The sequence below is a fragment of the Meriones unguiculatus genome, chromosome 3 (genome assembly GCF_030254825.1).
Source record: "Meriones unguiculatus strain TT.TT164.6M chromosome 3, Bangor_MerUng_6.1, whole genome shotgun sequence".
In the NCBI taxonomy this organism is placed as follows: domain Eukaryota; kingdom Metazoa; phylum Chordata; class Mammalia; order Rodentia; family Muridae; genus Meriones; species Meriones unguiculatus.
This window is the reverse complement of record NC_083351.1, coordinates 168426655-168447032: the sequence shown is the minus strand read 5'-3', so window position 1 is coordinate 168447032 and position 20378 is coordinate 168426655. Positions and strand designations below refer to the sequence as shown.

Below are 20378 nucleotides of genomic sequence, written 5' to 3'. Positions count from 1 at the left end.
TATAGCCGCCATTGTTACTGCCATCTCATTGGCGGCTGTTGGAGCTACCACTGTGGCATTAGCGAGGAGTCATACTGTGCAGACTGCTCAGACCCTGAATAACCTTTTAGCCAATGTAGCTCATGCCTTAGTTGTACAAAAGGAATTAATGCTCAACTAAAAGGAGGCTTGATGGTGTTCAATCAGAGGATTGACCTCATGCAGGAGCAAATTGATACCCTATGGCAAATTGCTCAACTTGGCTGTCAATGAAAATATGCTGGACTTTGAGTCACTAGCATATAACATGAGAATTTTTCCTGTGCTGCAAATCTGTCTAAATAATTGTCGAGCTATATTTTAGGTAATTGGACTGGAGAATTCAATACTACGATGGAGCAGCTGAGAGTGGCCATTGTCACGGTAAATTCTACCAGAGTGGACGCAGGACTAGCCACAGGATTATCATCATGGATTGCTGCAGCCATGAATCATCTGAAGGAATGGGCAGGCATGGGAGCGTTAGCAGGCCTTCTGGTGTTGGTCTCCTTGGTTTGCCTGTGGTATATATGCAAGATTAGAGTCTCACAACAGCGTAATGCAGCCATGACCATTCAGGCCTTTACAGCCATTGAAGCAGGACAGTCTCCCCAAGCATGGTTGGCTACCATAAAAAGCTAAAATGTTACGCTCAGGATGCGAGGCTAAGCACTGCACTCAGGGTCAGCCGCTTTCGACCCAGAGAAGAGCATGTCTGATTGCATGCGGGTTGATGCCCCAGGTCCCGCCTCTGAGAAAAAGGTATCAGACGGGTCTGATGCTCTTTGGGTGGATGACACCTAAATGAACATCAGTACAAAGTCCCAATTTATTTCTAATATCAGAGATCAGACCTCTACTCTTGCCTGATGCATCTAAAACAAAAAGGGGGAACTGTAGAGAGCTGCGGAATGCCGCGCCTTAAAGATGGAGCTGGTTTCTGCCTTCCACCTTCCCAATGGTGAGTGCTCTCTGTCACGAACAACTCCACATTTGGCTAAGGCCAAGGATCTGGCTTGCTTCCATGTATGTGGACCTATCTGCATTGCCCACGTGGCATGCTGGGGTTGGCTACCCAGAGGCTATTTAAGCTGTGGGCTGGCTTTCCCCAGGGTCAGATGATTGTTCAAGGTTCCTGAATAAACTGCATTGAAAAAAAAAAAAAAAAGAAGGGGAAGAGGGAGGGGTTTATGGGGGGATACAAAGTGAACAAAGTGTAATTAATAAAAGTTAAAAAAATAAAAAAAATAAAAAAATAAAAACTGGCCTCCCCACTCCAGAGCATACTGCTCTGTAGTAAAATGAATGAATGGATGAATGAATGAATGAATGAATGAATGAATGAATGAATGAAAAAGGGTGTCTTAGTTTGATTTCTATCACCAGAAAAAAAAATCATGACTAAATGCAACTTGGGAAGGAAAGGGTTTATACGTCTGAGCACAGTCCATCACTGAGGAAAGCCAAGGCAGGGACCCACAAAAGGCAGGAACCTAAAGGCAAAAGCTGAAGCAGAGTCTACGGAGGAATGCTGCTTCTTACTCTGTCCCCCATTGCTTGCTTACTCAGCTTGGCTTTTGATACAACCCAAGACCACCTGCCCAGGTTTGCCCTGCCCCGAAGCATGCTTGACCTGCTCACATTAATCATTAACCAAGCAAATGCTCCACAACTAGTCCACAGGACAACATGAGGGAGCCACCTTTCCAAATGAAGTTCCTTCTTCCAGATGACCCCAACTTGTGTCAAGCTGACAGAAAAAAATGAACCAGCACAAAGGACAAGAGATATTTAAAAATATATATCTTATAATACCCATTAGAAAGGTGTTACAAAATTACCTAAAACACTTACAGGAAACTAAGGAACTGAGGAGTGGCTAAATTGCTTCCCCCCCCAAATAAATTCATAGGAAGCCACATATTCACCCCAGTGCCGCAAAGCCTGGAATGACTTAGTTGCAGCCACTAAGCTAAAGTCTTCTGTTTAGAGAGACTCAGAGCACTTACTCAGTTAAGTTCTGGAGTTATCTTCATTTACCTTCTCCAGAGAATTTCTGAGCATATTGATGAAAACCAACATAAATGAAATGTGGGGACATCAAGCCTACAGGGTTACCTCTCCTGCTACAGTTCCAAATTAAAAAAAAAAGAAAGAAAGAAAAAGAAAAAGAAAAGCATACTACAGAGCACATCTAAAAAAGACAACAGCACCCAAGAACTCTCTGTGCCTGTTGGAGGTTTTCGTAGGCTTCTTAGGCAGAAGAAAGGGTTTCAAGTCTTCTGGGCTATAATATGCATGATGTATCTACTCCCATGAGTAGACCAGACTTTGACCAACCACATGTAAAAGTGTTCAGGAAATATGCAAGACACAGCTGCAGGGGATGGCTCAGCTGTCACTTTGTCTCTTTCTTTAATTCCAGAAAACATACTGAACAAAAGGAGCAGAGAATTACAATGGAGATGACCTCAAAACTACTCAAATTGTATGGAAACAGTAAGCAAGGGTATTATAGCAAATTTCTTACTACATTTCTTTCCATTCCGAGAAAGGTGCCAGTTTAATGCCCATCTCCCCAGAGCCACAGCCACCCATGAAACCATATTCTAACGTTAAGCCCTCTAGAGTATATTGAGAACTTTACATCCATAAAGCTATCCTAGCAGGTGTGCTGTGTGATATCCTTCATGCCAGCACTTGCAGGCAAAGGCCAGCAGGTCTCTGCCAGTTTGAGTTGAGGTCAGCTGAGTTTGCACAGCAAGTTCCAGGCCAGCCACGGCTACACGGAGAGACCCTGTCTCAGAAATAAACAAACAAACAAAGGTGATATGTCTAATGCAATCAATAACCATCAGTCAAAGTGGCTATTTAAATCTAAACTTCCAAGCCAGTGAAATGGCTCTGCAGGTAAAGGCCCTTTCCACCAAGCCTGGCCACCTGAGTTTAATTCCCAATACCCGTGTGCGAGCAGAGAAGTCACTCTCGTAAGTTGTCCCCGGACTTCCATATGCAAGCTGAGGTATGTGCTCCACAACACACATGTGCACTGGAAACAAACTGATAATACATAAATCAATAACGAAAATTCAAACAAACAGTTTGTTAAAATTAATCCAAACTTGCTGGGAGGTAGTGGCACACGCCTTTGATCCCAGCACTTGGAAGGCACCAGCAGGCAGATCTTTTTGAGTTCCAGGCCAGCCTGGTTTACAAAGTGATTTCCAGGATAGCCAGGGCTGGTACACAGAGAAACCCTGTTTCAAAAGCATTAATATATTACAATAATTACATTAATTACAATAATTACATTAATATATTACAATATATTAAAACATATATATTAGAATAACACATATTTTATTATATATATTAGAATAAAATTTTAAAAATGTATATCTCAGTTCCTGGGGTTCACTAGCCACATCTTGAGTCCACGCAGTAAACACACGTGGCTATGAGGTACTGTAGTTAGGGATACAATCAAGGACCGTCCCCGTCAGTTCAGCACTGCGTTCCGGACGCCGGCAGAGTCTGCTCCAATGCTCTTAACTACAAGTTTAGAAATGGAGTAAGGTTTCATCCCAGTGACACACACCACGCTACTCAAGGTGGTCCTCAAGCACCAGGCCCTGAACCAAGATGCACCAGCCTCCATCACTAGATCTCGTCCACTCCAGCATCCTGCTGCCATCTGGATGACGGGAATGGCTGCGTCGCCAGGTCAGTCCTCGGTTCACTGAAAGCGCCAACTCAGTTAACCTTCCAATTAGCCCCACGAGGAGAATCACCGCTCAGAGCTGAGGCAATAGATAGAGCATCATATCTGAGGCCACGCAGAAGGCGTGCTATAGCCCCAAGGCTAAAACTCCAAAACTCAGGGCTTTCTACTGCATTAAATTATATATAGTAAACATGCCATGTTTTTATCACCCTTGATATCTCTCTTCAAGTTTGTTAACAGTTAATGATTTATGATTCATTTTGCCAGCAGCTGTCTAAGAAGTATCTCAAAATTTAACAGGTTTGGTCTGGTGAAGAACATTAGTTTTGTTCACTTGTGCAAACCAGGATCATTTTATGATGATGGCTACAATGTATTATTAAACCAAGTGTTCTTGGGTGAAGCGAATCATCTTATTCTCCTTTAATTTTGCCAGCAATTCTATGGCTGGCACAGTCTAGAGGCACAGCGAAAGATGGCTGAGGTGACAATCAATCCATCCATGCCTAGGAGGAATTTATAAAGGGGAGGGTTTGAATGCAGTGATGCAAAGCAACAGGACAGTTAAATTCTTTGTATTCCGGTTACTAGAGAAAGAGCAGAAGATACAGATGCAGATAGGGAAAAACTAAAACAGGAAAATTTCCCTTCTTCCGCTTACGGGTTACTCCGACCACAGAAGGGTATCACAACTGCTTCCCTCTCACGGACCCTGAGCTAGGAAACGTCCCCTTTCACAGAGCTGATCTCGATGAAAGCCTTGTGCGTCTGAAAATGTATGAGTATGGTGGAGCACAAAACAGACCCCAAAATAGATTATTCTGTGTTCTTTTGGTATTCCTTTTTATCCCTTCCAGCAAACCCTGACTCAACAAATGAAAGAATATAAAAATAGGGAAGACAGAGCGAGAGAAAGGGGACAGCTGAAGTCAGGGCACAAGTGAGAGTTGACATCCATATGGCTTAGGACCATGTCATCCCGGAATGCCACTGCAAGTCCCCGTGGTTCCCAGAAGTTGGAAATCACAACACAGATTGAGCAAACACACACTCACACTATAAAACTTGTAAATGGTATTATGTGCCTGTTAAGATGCAATGAGCCTCCAGATGCTTTCGCACCGTGGTGCACTTGCAATCATATAGGACAGTCTCAGTCGAACAGAAAGAGGTCAGCCAGGGACAGCTGGCGTTTCCAGGAGGTCAGGGGTAGAGACTGGCAGAGACAACTGCATGGCAGGTGTAGTGGGGAGGGAGCTGGACACACAGGGCTGAGGTTAAAATAAGCTACTCGTGCTCAGAGGCAAGCCAGGCTGTGAGGAACAGAATGCTGGATGTGATGGTTTAGAGTCAGAAGCAGGTTTGAACCCATGTCCTCCTGACACTTGCAGGCCATAAGACTTGGCGATGAGGGTTAGTACACACTTTCTGAACCTCTGCTTCCTTATTTCCTGAGTTGCTGGAAGTTTTAAAATACCAGCAATACTTGCACGCCATCCTTTTCCCTTTTCTTCAGCGTTCGTAAAAGGAAAATTAGCGATGGCATAAAAGCACAAGCCAGGTATTGTATTGGCACACTGCCACACGCATTCTGTGTTTTTTATTCCATTAAAAATGCTTCTGAAGGAGCCTTCTTGGTCCCCATTTCACAGAGCAGGTCATAACTGAGTAGGTTGTATGATGTGCCCAAGGTCACAGAGCTGCTCTGCAGCAGAGGAGGAAGGATCAAACCCAGGTCACTACTCCGTACCAGGGCCATGAATGTTCTGCTCCTTCCTAACCTCTTTAAGTAGTGAGGGGAGCAAACAGGGCTGTCAGTGAGAGGCAACTTCACAAGACACAGGTAGGGTAGCAACTAGCACCTAAGAACTGCCTGCATCCATGCCGCCCGGAACTTAATGTTTTACTAAATTTTTTAAACTTTATTTATTTCACATGTATGAGTGTTTTGTCAGTGTGTAGTCTGTGCATCACATGTGTAAGTTCCTGCCGAAGCCAGAAGAGGGCCTCAGATCCCCTGGAACTAGAGTTACAGACAGAGGTGGGTCATCACGTGGTTGCCATGAATCAAATCCAGGTCCCCTGAAGAACAGCCAGTGCTCTAAACCACGGAACCACCTCTCTGGCCCCATTTTATGGAAGCCTTTTGCATGAAGCTGACACTTGCCATTTTTAAGCTGACCAGGTCTCCTTCTGGTTGCCCACTTAGGCAAGGGAGTGGGCCCCAAGAACTTCACATGCCTGACCTACTTTCCTTGACCACAAAATAAGAACCTCACACAACAAGATCTCTGATGCCATTTCTAGCTCTAAAATAATGAGCATGTGGGTGGATTTACAACTCGTCCCTGAGCTGCCTCAGGCAGGGCTAGCTCTGGAGTGTTTTACAAGACAGGCCCTCTCACCCAAAGAGTTGAAGAATTGTTCAATTAGGAATTCCTAGACCAGTATACCACACTGCTACAACAGTGTATTGCTCTTGGACTCTTGAAATTCAAAACAGATTCACGTTTATTTGTTCTCCAGTTTCACTGGCAGAGGGGCCATGTCTGTCTTCACCAGGCTCAAGACAAAGTATGTATGTAATTAACTACCACGGAAAATAGATTATCTGCTTCCACCCCCATTGTCTCCTCCCTTCCTTCTTTCCTTTTTACTTCCCCTCTCCCCCAACCTCCATTACGTCAGAGATTGAACCCAGGGCCTGGTGCATTCCAAGCAAATAATTCCCAAAAGCTATTGTCAATTTTAAACTTATTAAAACAAAAGGTTACAAATAAATCAAAATGCAGACTCTCTAGATTTTCAGCTTTCCCCAGCCTTTTGTGCCTGCTTCTCCCACACTTGATTTGACAGCAGTTTTTAGTGACTCACCTCTACACAGCCGGTTTTAAAGTATTCAACATTGTTTCCCTAGAAACAAGAGCGCTTTTTCTTTTTATATTCCTATTCCAGTGGTTTAATTAAGTGATAAGTCAGGTTTTGTCACTTCTCTTGCACTTCCAATGGTTCATCCACCTTACTGAAAGGACAAGCAAGATCCAGGCCAAGGCTGGACACACCGTCCCCTGCCCACCCGCATGAACTCCTCTTCAGCTTTCTTCCTTGGGCATTTGTGTCAGCTATTTGACCTGCAGGCTCCAATCTGACTCACATGTTATATTCACCATGAAACCCTCTAAAATGTTCTTCTAGTCTCAGAAGGACCTCTCCGAGGTCTCGGTTCAAGTGCTACTTTCTCCTCCTATCTAAAGTAATGGGCCCCGAGTGGGGTCCATTCTCCATCTTCCTACCCTATGCTTCTTTATTTGTATTTATTTGTTCCATTTCTTGTTGGTATACCTGACATAAGGTTTGAACTTTAGGATGGCAGAGATTTTTATCTGTTTGCAGATGTTCTCCAAGACCTAGGCTAGGAGGCCCAGAGCTGTCACTGAATAAGTAAATGTGGAATAACAGTCTTTGTTGTGTTGGTTGACATAAAACCTCTCCTAAATATAACCCTAAATACTTCAAGTACTTCAGGCTTGAGGAGGGGGAGGAACAAAGCCAGCAGAGTCTAGGTAGCAACGATGGCACCTGGAGGGCTTCTGAGTGAGTTGGTACAGGAAGCATACCCTACTAGGCATGATCAGAGGATGGACAGAGAAGATCAAGTTACCCCTTCAATGCAAGTTGGCTAGAGCATCAATTACCAATTATCTGATGGCTTTTTTTATTCAAGTACACAGCAAATCCTAGTATGGGAGATGGCCTAGACTCTAGATACATCTTCAGAAAGCAGTGGAAGAAAAAACCAGAAAGAAGACAAATTGCTTCATATCACCCATCCCTCAAAGGCCAAAGACCTCTGGCCAAGGTCTTGATCTCCTTCTCTCTTATTCAATTCTCCATTTAAAAAGAGAAGGTTTTCTGGGCTTGGTAAGCCTCTCTCAAGCACTCAAAGACCATGAGCTCAACGCCAGACTAGGCTCCATAATAAGACCCTGAATTGGGAGAGGAAATGCTGGCCTGCCTGTTGCACCGGCCTCAGTATCAGATGAATTAATAGCTATGAAAATATATCAAGTACTTTATACAGAAAGCAGTTTCCTTGTAGTAATATAGGTGACTGACTTGTCTACACTACATACTATTAATCTTCAAAACTGATGACAGACTTTGATCTCAGAATGATTTCTGAAATGTATTAAAGAATAAACAGAAAGAAAATTCTGCTTTTGGGGCATGGAATGAAAGGGAGGAAAAAAAATAGGCTTTTCCTGATTCTTTAATGAAAAAATACCAAGAAGGAAAAAAGTACATAAATCTGCAGAGCAGCAACTATAGCATATAAAGACCAGATTGGAAAAATATTACTTCGAATATCTATAATTATCTAGACTCCTGGAGACTTCAGCTATTCTTCATCTATTTCAGCACAAGGATAATGCAAGATAACGAACTAAAATCACACATGTCAATAGCAGCCTGCTGTGTAGATGAACACACCCTGCCCAGCCCTCGTCATCTACTTTATTGCAGCATGTATTAAACCCAAACTAAGAAAGTGGTGAAGAATGACTTGTCACACCATTTATTAGAGTTGATGGAGTGTAGACAGTCTTTTCAATAAGGCTTTAGCACACTGCTATGCACCACAGTACATTATTAATGAAAAGGAACACACAAGACTCAAATCAGCCTTTCCCCCAAGTCATTCTGACGTTAAATTCAAAATCAGTTCTGCCAAGCCGGTATGGCAAAGGGTCAGAGATAAAAATGCTAATTTGTTTGTTGTTTACCAAAACCAAGCTTATCATTCAGGAAAATAATCAGGAATCTTTTCTGTTGTACTGAATTTAATAATAGTTTTGGTGTTTTTTTGTTTTGTTTTGTTTTGTTTTTTTGTAAGAAGGGATCTAAGCATGAAACCAATGTAACAGGAATATAAACAGCTTGTGCCCTAGTTCATATGTGACAAGAGGATGGGATCCAATTATCTCTGACTGAAAGAACACAAAGGACAGCCATCGAATGCAAATGGTGGAGTGGGGGATTTAACTTCTCATTCAACACCTGAGTATCCAAATGGAACTAATTTACTCTCGAAAAGTTATTAAGTAATTGAGCCCGATGGGTACCTGAATGAGGAGGAATCTTCAACCCATGAAGAGAAATAAATAAATTTTACAATCACCTCACTCACTCAGTCATCTCAGGCAAGCATCTTACAACAAAAACAAATAGATTAAGATTGACCTACCTCAAGCAAGGAACCCTGATACAGACAAGCACCTGTGGGAGAAAAAAACAAAGAATTAAAAAGTGATGCACAACAAACTTAACAGTCACTACCCAGCATGCATTTCCCTTAACTCCATTCACATCAGACTCAGCGAACTACTCAAAGGTTTGAACATTCTTCCCCTAGTGGGAAAAACTTCTTACGTCAAATCAGCGTCTCGTGCACACACATGACAAAGGACATGATTAAAGAATATTATTTGAATTTTAAAAGAAATGTCTTTATGCCTCAACAATATGGGTGCCTAAACAAGACCCAAACAAGAACAGCATTCACAGACATACTGACACAGAAGGGGGTCATCTCAGGGGTCCCCACCCCTTGACAAAGAACTATAGACATCAAAGGAATGCGAAGATCAAGACAAGTAGTCTTTCCTCAGGGAAAAGGCCCCTAATTGGTTATCCGATACCAAGTGGTCAGCCCTGAAAATAAGCTCATGCATGCAACACTGAGGGAACTTAGTAGCTCTCTCTCTCTCTCTGTGTGTGTGTGTGTGTGTGTGTGTGTGTGTATGTGTGTGTGATAATAACTAACAAAGAAAAGACCAGGAATTCAAGGGGGAGTGGACGGAATAGTTGGAGGAAGGCAGTGATACGGTTGGAGAATGGAGGGAAGTGATATGGTTATATTTTAATTTAAAAAATGTATTTATAGTGGCATAGCATAAATACAATGCTATTATCCTTGGGCTCTGTCGCAAAAGCTTCCATAATCCAATCCCAATTTACTTATCCAAGTTTCTCTTCCATACTTTGCTACCTAAATTCTCCAGATCAACTCAAGGGGCCAATTTATCCCATAATAATTTTCATGTCTCAAAGTTTCTTTCATTTTCAGTTGCTCTGGAGATGCGTTTGGCCTGCTCAGGATTCTTGAACTTGACCCCATCTTGGACAGGATAACATTTCTTCTCCTTTAAATTTCATAGCCCTTCATGCCTGAATTTTTTTTTTTTTTTTTTTTTTTGCCAACCCATTCTTGACACTTCCCTGTGCTATTCCATTTTCATTTGTTGCTATTGTTTGGTTGTTTGGCTGGTTGCTTCACACTTGTTTGTCTTGAAACAAGGTCTCCCTGTGTAGCTCAGATTGGCCCACAACTTGTAATCCTCCTGCCTGGTTTCTGGAGAGCTGGGATTATAGGGCTGAAACCATATCCATGGCCGCATGTGACATTCTTGCTAAATGGGATGCCTCTGCCTCACCATGTACACATGCTCAGGTTAGGGACTGCCTCTCCTTCTCTGAACATCTTTCCCACCTGCCCACATAGTAGGCATTCGCTACCTTACTATACAAACAGGAAAGCACCGATCCCATGCCTTTCATACAGTATGTGCTCTACTGGGGAGGTTAAGCCACTGTGTGGGACAGCACAGAGCGCTGGTTCTCCGCCTTCCTAATGCTGCGACCCTTTAATACAGTTCCTCATGGTGTTGTGATCCCAACCCAAAATCATCCTGTTGCTATTTCATAACTACCATTTGACTACTGTTATGGATCATAATGTGAATATCTGATATGCAGACTGTTTGACATGTGATCCCGTGAAAACACTATTCAGTCTTCAAGGGGGTCATGACCCACAGGTTGAGAACCACTTGCATATTTGCCAGCTGCTTGAAAAGCACTGTTCTATTGAGCCCTGGACTTCCAAAATCCTCATTCCATGCTTTTCCTTGACGTGCTGCTTATGAATTGATACATCTTTATAGTTTTCAGTCATTACACAGCAAATAAAAAAAAGAAAAGGATCAGGTGTTCTAAATGCAGAAGACAGCGGCCTTTGCCTGGGGGAGCTTACATCCTGAACAGCCAGCACATCAGAAAAAGCATCTCTAAGTTTCATGTTTTAAAACGATATAAAAACCGCAATCCTAGTTTTCAGAAGTGTGCACACATTCTCCAGCAATTTTTAAAACAGCACAACAGGTGTCACCTAACCTGGCTGCAGCTGTGAGTCACGCTTATCGGCTAGTCTCAGCAAACGAAACGCAGAACAGCCGTCGAGAAGGCAGATGCATCAAGGTAGAAGCATATCATAGCGGGGTGCAGTTGGTTTCCGAGGAGGGACAGAAGGTTGATTACAGTGCTGTTTCCAGTGCTGTTTCCCAGTGGATTCCGAATAGGCTGACTCCACAGCAAATGGCTGGCCTACTTTCCCTATCAATCAAGGAACTAACCATCTTTAAAGAAAATGAGATGGCTATTTACACTTGGGTTTGAATGAAAGAGCTCTATGGGCAAATTCGCTAATATGACTTTTATGTCCTTGGCATTCAAATAAGAAAAACTTGAGATAAAACCTTGAGAAGAAATTCGTCTCAACTTGACCTATTTTTAAGAAATTTTGTTCTGAAGATAGTATTTCAATCTATAATATGTCATAAGAAAGGAGATATATGTGTGCATAAATATTAAACAATCATGTGCATCTAGGAGAAATATATACCTCAACAATTGTGTGTGTGTGTGTGTGGACATGCGCGTGCAAGGGGCCAGAGATCAACCTCAACTGTAGGTGTCCTTGCATGGCTTTTTTCTGTCTTGTGTTTTAACACGGGATCTCTCACTGACTGGAACTTGTAAGCAGGCCTGGCTTGGTGGGTATCTCCACTTTCCTGGGATGGGAGTGCAAGCATGGGTCCTGGGTATCGAACTCAGGTCTTCATATTGGAGTGACAGCTCACTTTACCAACCGAGCCGTTGCCCCAGTAAACAATATTGTTTTTAAATTTTGTCAGCTATACTCATCATTCAAAATAATGAGCTTCGTGATGGCATCTTTTTTATGTGTGTATATTTCATGCCTTGATCAGTTTTCCTCCACTATTAATCCTCTTACCCCTCCCCCCATCCCGTTTACTTTCCAAAGTCAGTCGGCTTTTACTTTCATGCCCACAATTCACTTTCTAAGTTATTTAAACACACATTTACTTATTTCTGATGCTTATTATAACTATAAAAATTATAATGATGTTTTTAAAATTATAATGAAGATTACACCGCTTAGGTACAATTTAACAAAAGTGAATCATTTTTCAGACTATTAATCTCTTAATGGCTAAGCAATTGAGTATCTGTGACACATTCAGGTTTTCTTTTAGTTGAAGGATAAAATTGTATGCATTTATCATGTATGTCATGATGTTTTCAAGTGTGTAACCTTTAAAATACTCTAGGAAATTTAATTTTTATAGGAAAAAAAGGCAATAGTTAACCTTTAGAATAAGATCATCCTCTCATACAGTTATACAAGGCAACTTTCCAAGAAATGCATCATTAGGTCATTTCATTGTCACGTGGACATCACAGTATGTAATGACACAAACTAAAACACCAAGACCTAGGCAGTATAACCTCCTAGGTATATAACCTCCTAGTCAGTGTATCTACTAGCCATCACTGGCCAAAACATCATTACAGGGTAATTTTAGTTCTTGTCTCTATAAGGTTGTCTTGCAAAAATGACCTGCTTCTGGAGGCTCGTAAGGAAATCCAGTACCTTAGGAAATAAGCAAACAGCCATAGCAAAGCTCATTTTGGGAAGTCTGGTTAGAAATAAACTATAAACTCACTGCAACATGAAAATACCCAGCAGCCTTGAGAACAGCCCTACATTTGTGCTTCTTTAAGCCAAACATCTGGGACAGACCCAAGTCAAACAATATGTAGCTGATAAATTCCATCATTAGAAAAAGAAATAACTCAATTTGGGTTACTCCATGATGCGCAATTCCAAAAGAAATAAGCTTTGCCCTCTGAGGGCTTTCCTAAAACGAACAGTGCTACCCAGAAGGCAGCTGCCCATGTAACACACTTTCCAAAACCTCATTTCTACTCTCTGGGGGAAATAAAGCATTTCAGTATGATGCCCAGTCCCATCAAACATTTATCATCACCCAAAGCCAGACGAGGCCATCCAAAGCAAGCATATTTCTCCCACGCTATGGCAGGCTTGCACACCCACCAACAGATGAAGCTGCGATGCTTTCTGGCAGTAGGTGCTGGGAGCATCTCCTGGCACAAGAAAGGCAGAGAGGCCATTATTCCATCCAATCACATCATATGAAAAACGCAGCTACTCCCTTCTTCACCCATTCACTGCTTTCTTAAGGAATACTAGAACAACCCTGGGGGTCTGTGGTTTGGACTTAGATGAACTTAAGAAAAACTACAGCTTCAGATGAACTGTTAGAACAGTAAAGACCTAGAAGGAGGAGCGGGCTCTCTTTACAGGAAAACTGGGGGGTAGGGCCACAGTTGACAGTGGAACTCTCAGGCTAAGGCTATCTCTAGTTTCAGAGCATGGACTACAATTGAGAGACCAGCATCTTAGTTTTTAGAGTGCGGAATATTGCTCCTACAATAACAGAGCACCATGAAGCAAGCCTGTATCCTGAGTCTGGAACAGTTCTCCCTGAGTCACATGTGCAAATGTTACCTGCATAAAATAAAAGCCACAGAGGGCATCTTTTCTGAAGCCTCTTGGAGATTATTATGCACTCCTTTATGAGGCACCTATATAAAATTTAATGTTTTTTCAGGAAAGTTTTGAGATATAATTTGTACCACCCAAAAGACTATTAGCCACAGAGTTAGGAGCTGGTAACAGAGTTAATTAAAATAGTTAAATCCAACAGCCATAAAATGTCAGACTTCCGTGTAGCAGTTTGCTTCTTGATGAAAACTTTGCATTTTCTAAGAAACTTAAGATGGGATGCTTACAGGGAGCTGAAACTTCAGTCTGTTCCAAGGGGTAGCAAAATACCGCAAAGAAAGCTCCATACAACAGCAAGTAAACACACAATAGCTTCAGGAAGTTCCTGAAGCTGGTGAGATTCACTATCCCCCCTGCTTTCTCCCCAAGAGTGTATAGAGTACAGATTGCTAAGAGTCACGCCCAGAGGAGCCAAACTGCAAAAAAGAAGCAGAGGCCAGGCAAACTGCCCAGAAGGAGCAAAGATCAGCTCAGCTGCCTAGAAGAGGCTCAGACCAACTGAGCCACCTGGAAAGGACACTCTGCAAGCTGTGCCGTGTGTGCCAGTTACCCAGCTTTGATAGATGTCACCCATGCTGAGGTGGGATCTGGTGCCACAGCTGCCTCTGAATTACTTCTGCTCCTGTGAGTAACCCCCCTCACCTATATTCCTGCAAGTCACCCCAACAAATCTCACTGGTTCACCAAGCTGAACTTTGGTGGTGCCCTACTTTGATCCATCATGGACTCCTATTTGGAGTGAGTACCTGTAGAGCTGTGTGTTGTGTCTTCCCAGGAAAGGTCTGCCACAGAACACAGACACACTGGTCAAAACAAAACATGGCACATAAAGCCATTAAGATAAGAGTAAATTTAGAGAGCATGGAGTCTTGGATAGGGCTGCTATCACTCTGATGAAACAGCATGACCAAGGCAAATGGGGGAGGGGGAATTGGCTTATACTTCCACACCATAGTCCATCAAGAAAAGTCAGGGCTGGAACTTCAAGCAGGATAGGAACCAAGAGGCAGAAGCTGATGCAGAGGCCATGGAGGAGTGCTGCTCACTGGATTGCTCCTCCTGGCTTGCTCAGCCTAACCTTATAAAAACCAAAACCCACTAGCCTAGGGATGGCACGACCCATAGTGGAATGGACCCTCCCCCATCAATTACTAATTAAGAAAATGCCTTAGAGCTGGCTTTTACAGAGGCATTTCCTCAGTTGAGGTTCCCTCCTCTTAGATAACGAAAGTTGACATAAAAGTAGCCAGCACACAGGGTATCACAAAAAGATGACTCATTAGGATCAAGCAGCCACAAGTTGGCATTTAAATGTTCAAGCTTTATGTTGTGCTGTAATTCAGCATATGGCTGGGCACACTGTGGAATAGTTAAAAGAGAATCATTTCTGGACTGACAGAATGGCTCACATCCTGATTACTGTCAGCCAGGATTCAGATCAATTAATAGAACAGTAAAACAAAAATGGGCCGACTGCTTCTGAGCTACCATAAGATCTGGCATGAGGCTCCAGCTTAGTCATGTGGTTGTCCGTCCCCTCTTCTCAGCCATGTGGCAGAGTATTTTATGACTACTTGTGCGTGAATAAAATTGAGTGAGGTTGCCACCCAAGTCCATAACAGTGAATATTGATGGCTGAGTCCCCACTCCAGGATGTCTATGGGGAAGGTGATACAGAAAATCTAATCCCAGAGGGAAGTGGAAATGCAGTATATTAGAAACAAGAACCTATGGTAATACATCACGTATCTATTTCTACTTGCAGGGAGTGATGAAAACCAAAGCTGCAAATTTGCAGTCACCATCGATCAATGGGAGCCTGTAAAATCTCAATCCTGAGACACCCAAGAAGGGCCACATGTTCTCATAGCCCTGCTGCTATTTTACCAACATTATAGTTCTGGAGACATGTGAACACCTTTGAAGCTAACCACTCCAGGTAAGGGATGTTTTGCTTTGTTCTCTATGATATCAGAATTGCCAAGTCCCACCAAGACTAATATGACATAAGAGCTCTCGAGAAAGGATTGCAGAAGGAAGGATAGAGAGGGGCTGTTGGTTTAGCCAATGCCGTCCCTCTCCAAGGCTGAGCTTTAAGCACAGAATGCCTCACCATCAGAGCTCTCTGGCCAAACATGGAACCAAAACAACTGTCATACCTGTAAATAAAGCAAATTCTCAATCAAATGATCCTTTCCAGTGTAATCAGCTAATAGTAGGAACAGGAGCAACTAGGGCGAGTGTGGGATTAGCTAAAGTCATGGAGTGGGGAGTGGCAATACAGCAGGTCTCTGAGTCACTTCTGCTCCTGTGAATAAGCCCTCACCTATATTCCTGTAAGTAACCCCAACAAATCTCACTTGTTCAACAAGCTGAACTTTGGTGGTACCCTACTTTGACCTAGGGTTCAGGTCTCCAATATTATTTCCCAGACCCACACCAGCTACCTATCTGTTTTGAACTTGCATAATTTCCATGCATAAGCACACCTCAAGATGAGTCTCCAGAAAATGCTGTTCTCTGATTCAGAAAGCAGCCATGTTTGAAGCTTCCTCGTGACTTTGTGATTTTTATTAAGGCCTCAGATCACAGTTTATCAGCTTAGCAGACCTTAGGCAATATACAATAACACTGCCAACAACTTGGTTATAAAAATTCATCTTTCTCTTGGTACTTGAGATAAAAATTTAGAACCTGAAAGTCTCAGTGAAATCTTTTTTTCCCCCTTGCCATGCTGGGTGTTGAACCCAGGGCCTTGAGCAAAAGCTGTATTACTGATCTTCAGCCCTGACCCCTGATGTTTCTCTCTCTTTATAATTAGAAAGCATATTTAAAGCTACCCCTACACAGTACCTTCCTCATTTAGCTAGATGGTTCATTCAAGGTCAGTGGGTCCATCATGGAGGCTGATCTATTTAAGTTAATTGAAAAGAATGTTACTTGGCAATCCCTCTTGAGCACTCACCCAGCTACAGGCTGGAGACTCAGGAGTGACTGGAACTGCTTGCTCTCAGCTCACAGGATGCTGGGGAGGAACTCACCACAGCAACTCTAACTGTGGGGAGGATTAGTAGAGTACTGCAAGCTTTCCCTGTTGTTCACTGAGAAGAAAACAGTGATTTCTCCCACGGGTTGGCAGGTCGAAATGTGCCGATCTGGTCCATCCAGCAAGGCACATGTGGCTGCCTGTTTTTAAAAATCACCCCCTGGATTAATAATAACACTCGAGGAGATCTCTAAAGTCCACATGTTTTATGTCTCAATACCTTAGGTTTAAAGAAAAAGAAAGCCCTTACTGGTGCAAAGCAAAAGCCTTATCAGCCGACAGCTGATTTGTGTGTGGGAGACCATTATCACACAATTAAACACATTAAATGAGACAAAGTTCGTAAAATGCTTAGCATACTACCGGGAAATAACACGTGCTCAGTAGATGGCGACGTTCATTCACCGGGAGCTAAGCATCATGGGTTGGCTGCGAACTATCAGACACCTGTCAATCTGAGATCTAATTTGTGAGCTGATCCAGAAGGCTCTGACGGTGGGTAAGGAAATTAGATGCAAAGTTCTCCAAAGAAGCCTGGGAGGGGACACACACACACAGACACACACACCCCTCGGCAGTACACACTTTGCCTGCCAGATCCACCAACCCTCCACGGAGCACACCCCATAGCCTCTTAATAATAATGGCTTTTGTCATTTCAAGAGATTCGCTTCTGAGAAACAGCATCGCTCCAACTGCCCCCTGGTGTGCAATCCAGGAGTGATATCATGTTTTCTGTGCTGTTGGGATATAATTTTTAAGTAAGAAACTGCCACCAAGTGAAACTGTAATTTTTTTTTTAAGTCCTAAGTTGAACTTTGGGAGCCCGGGCTGACTCTCCCATCTGGTTAATTACTATAATTAAACTTCACATTTCTTTAAGTATGCATACACATGCGCGTACGCAGTTCTGTTTTTTTTTTTTAACAGGTTGTCCACTGTTTGAAAATGGCTGCACAGCAACCGCCACCCCACCCCCCCACCCCGCCGCCCCGCGGAGTGCTTTTCCTGGAAATAGAACCCTTTTGACATAATTGCCACGAGAGTGTGAGAAGGTGGCGCTTTAACCTGTGCTCAAAGTCCGAACGTGGATTTTCCAAGACCAGGTCGCTTGCTAAGGGACAGATGGTAAGGATGAGGCGCCACGGCTCTGGAGAGGGCAGCGAAGTGGTCCCTTTCCCAGCCCGCCACTCCCTTCCCCCTCCGTGAGTGCTCACCCACCCCACCCCACCCCCGCCACTGTCCCCGCGGCTCTGAGCAGGTGAGAGCTCACTGCGCGCCCCAGGGGCTGGGAGGGGGGGCGAGGCACCAGACTCAGCACGTCCCTCCCCTCACCCCAACTCTTGATTTCCTAACTGATTTATTATCTGAGCGGAGATTGCGTGCGCTATCCCGGCCACAGCACTCAAGATTCCTTTCTCTCCCCCTGCCCTTGAGGAGGAGGGCTGGAGGCCCCCCACCCACCCAGCGAACACCCAGGGAGAAAAGAAGAACCTACACTCTCATTAACCACTTTTTCCCCCTGAGAAGCAGGCAGCCTCGTGCTCTCGGTCCTGGGTAAAACGTATTTCACTGCAACTGAAACGTCGACATCCAACTCTAACCCACTACTTATAAAATCTTAAGTGGTCTTTAAGGGGATGAAGGGAGACTCGTATTGGGGCGAGGAAGGTTTAAAAAACAAACAGAAAAACCATGGAGCTTAGATGAGGATTTTATGTTTCCCAGGAGAGCACTGCTCGCTCCTCACCTAGACTTAGGGTAGAAGTGGAAGGAAGATCGTTTTCAGAAATGTCACCTCAAGAGGCCACCCACCCAGCCCCAAAAGAGCAGAGAGGAGGCCGTGGCCGGGCTGTGTCTGACCAGAGTGGGGATTTCCAGCAGGGTTAGGAAAAGCCAAACCAGAACTTCCACCCAGCCCACCACACTCCAAACCCCGCTGAGTCTTTTAAACTGCACGAACGAACACACCACACACACACACACACACACACACACACACACACACATCACATCACACACGGGGCACGGCTCTTTTACCTTCGCAAAGAGGCAACAGCGCAAATCCCGCCAGCGCCAGGGCCACCCCCAGCCACGCTTTGAGGACACCCATCGCCGCCGCGGCGCTCTCGCAGGAGGAAGCCAGCCTTTCAGCATCCAAGAACCTGCTTTTCGCCAAACCCCAGGGCTGCGGGCACCGGGAGCGGGGAGACGCGGGCTGCTCCGCCCGGAGCGGAGGTTCGACGGTGGGGAGTGCACCCGAGAAGGATGCCGCCAAGAGCGACCCTCAGGGAGGCTCAGCCGGCTCCCCAAGCCGAGCGGCCACCCCCGTGAGCCGAGCCTGCTAGGACGAGGCGAAGCTCGGATCGCCGCCGAGTCCAGCGCGGAAAGTTGCGGCTCAGCGGCGGCTGGGATCTCGCAGCCTTCCCCCCCGGGCTACACCAGTTCCTCCCGAGGTCCCCAAACTGGCGAGATGCGGGGCGCAGGTTCCACCTCGGCAGCTTTTCAAAGTTCTCTCGGCACGCCCCCCGTCCGTCGGCGTGGCGTCGGCTGGAGGGGGGGGGGGTCGCGGCGCTGGGGGAGGGGGGTCTCGAACGCGCAGGGCCGCCAGCTGCAAACTTTGTGCGGCCCTGCGGGAGCTCCGGGACTCGGGGGGCGCTGCAGCCGCGCCGCACCGCGCCGCCGGGCTGCTGCGGGCGCTTCCAGAGCTCCGCACCGAGGGCGCCGGGGGCGCTGCTGCCACTTTCCCGTCCCCGCCCCTCGCCGGGAGGAGGCGTGCGGAGGGGCGCGGCTTGCTCCACTCCGACGCCCACCTCCCCGCACCGTGCACCCTCCGCCCCCCGCCCCCGAGCTGAGCTGCAGGGCGGAGGTGAGATTACCCAAGCGGAGGTGGGGCCGTGATTGTAGATGCACCGGAGGGGAAGAGAGAGGCTGGAGGAGACCCTCAACTCAATGCTCCTCAGATGAGGGGCCCAGAAAGGCAAGAGACAAGTCCCCGAGTGGATCCCCGCATCTAAAGCACGTCCGCTCCGCCTCCCTTGCCTCCTTCTTCTCTCCTTTGCTGGGTGTGAAAATGGACTCAGGGACTCCGAGCTTTGGCAAAGATTCCGGAGAGTCACGTGGAGAAGGGGAGCCGCGGTGAGGGGGTGGGGGAAGCTGAGAGAGCAACCTGATCCCCTTATTCATCCTGCAGGAGTGGGGGGGATTGGCTTTGTCTGGGGCGGGATCGAAAGCGGTCACACCGGAGGGCGGGCTAACGGAGGTTAGGTCTCCGTTCAGGCACTGTGGAGGGTCCTGGAGCCAGGTCCACAACTCTCCTGCCGGAGAAGCCGGTCACGGGCTGCTCACACCCAGATCCTAACTGCTACCTCCCCACCTCTCAGCTCGCCCACTGCTGCTGAACACCTGGAGCAGATCCGGGGGTCCTCTTCGCTTTTGGACCCTGGGGGGGAGGGGGATTGGAGTCTTTGGGCACGTGTGTTCTATCTAGGTTGAGCTGCCCATGGTGACGGCACCTTTAGAGCTCCCTAGAAGACTCGCTCTGAAAACACCACATAGTCTGGGTGGGTTCAGCTGTGCCCCCCAAATGCCAATAGACTGGGAAGTCAATGTCAGGGTGAAAGCTTTCTGGGGTGCACACTTGAGAGGGAGGGCGGGCGGGGGGAGTGGGGAGTGACTGAGTGATAGCTATTTTTAGAGGACTAAATAAAAATAGCTGGTTCAGATTTAATCACTTTGTAGCTAGGGATGATTGCATGGGCGAGATGCAGACTGCGTCCCGTTGGGTGGGCAGAAAAGAT

At 45.4% G+C, this 20378-nt stretch overlaps 1 protein-coding gene across 2 annotated transcripts in view; it reads right to left on the bottom strand.

Moving 5' to 3' along the window:
* Positions 1 to 19080, bottom strand: part of Fras1 (Fraser extracellular matrix complex subunit 1) — a 403016-nt gene extending 383936 nt beyond the window's left edge. Inside the window, exons 1-2 of one of the 2 annotated variants that reach the window (XM_060380978.1) lie at positions 18619 to 19080; positions 8988 to 9019 (exon numbers count right to left, since the gene is read on the bottom strand). In XM_060380978.1, coding sequence (XP_060236961.1) covers positions 8988 to 9019; positions 18619 to 18691 — 105 coding nt within the window. In that variant the 5' untranslated portion in view covers positions 18692 to 19080. The remainder of the gene's footprint in view (positions 1 to 8987; positions 9020 to 18618) is intronic. The other variant, XM_060380977.1, reaches the window with a different exon arrangement.
* Between the last annotated feature and the right edge of the window lie 1298 nt (positions 19081 to 20378).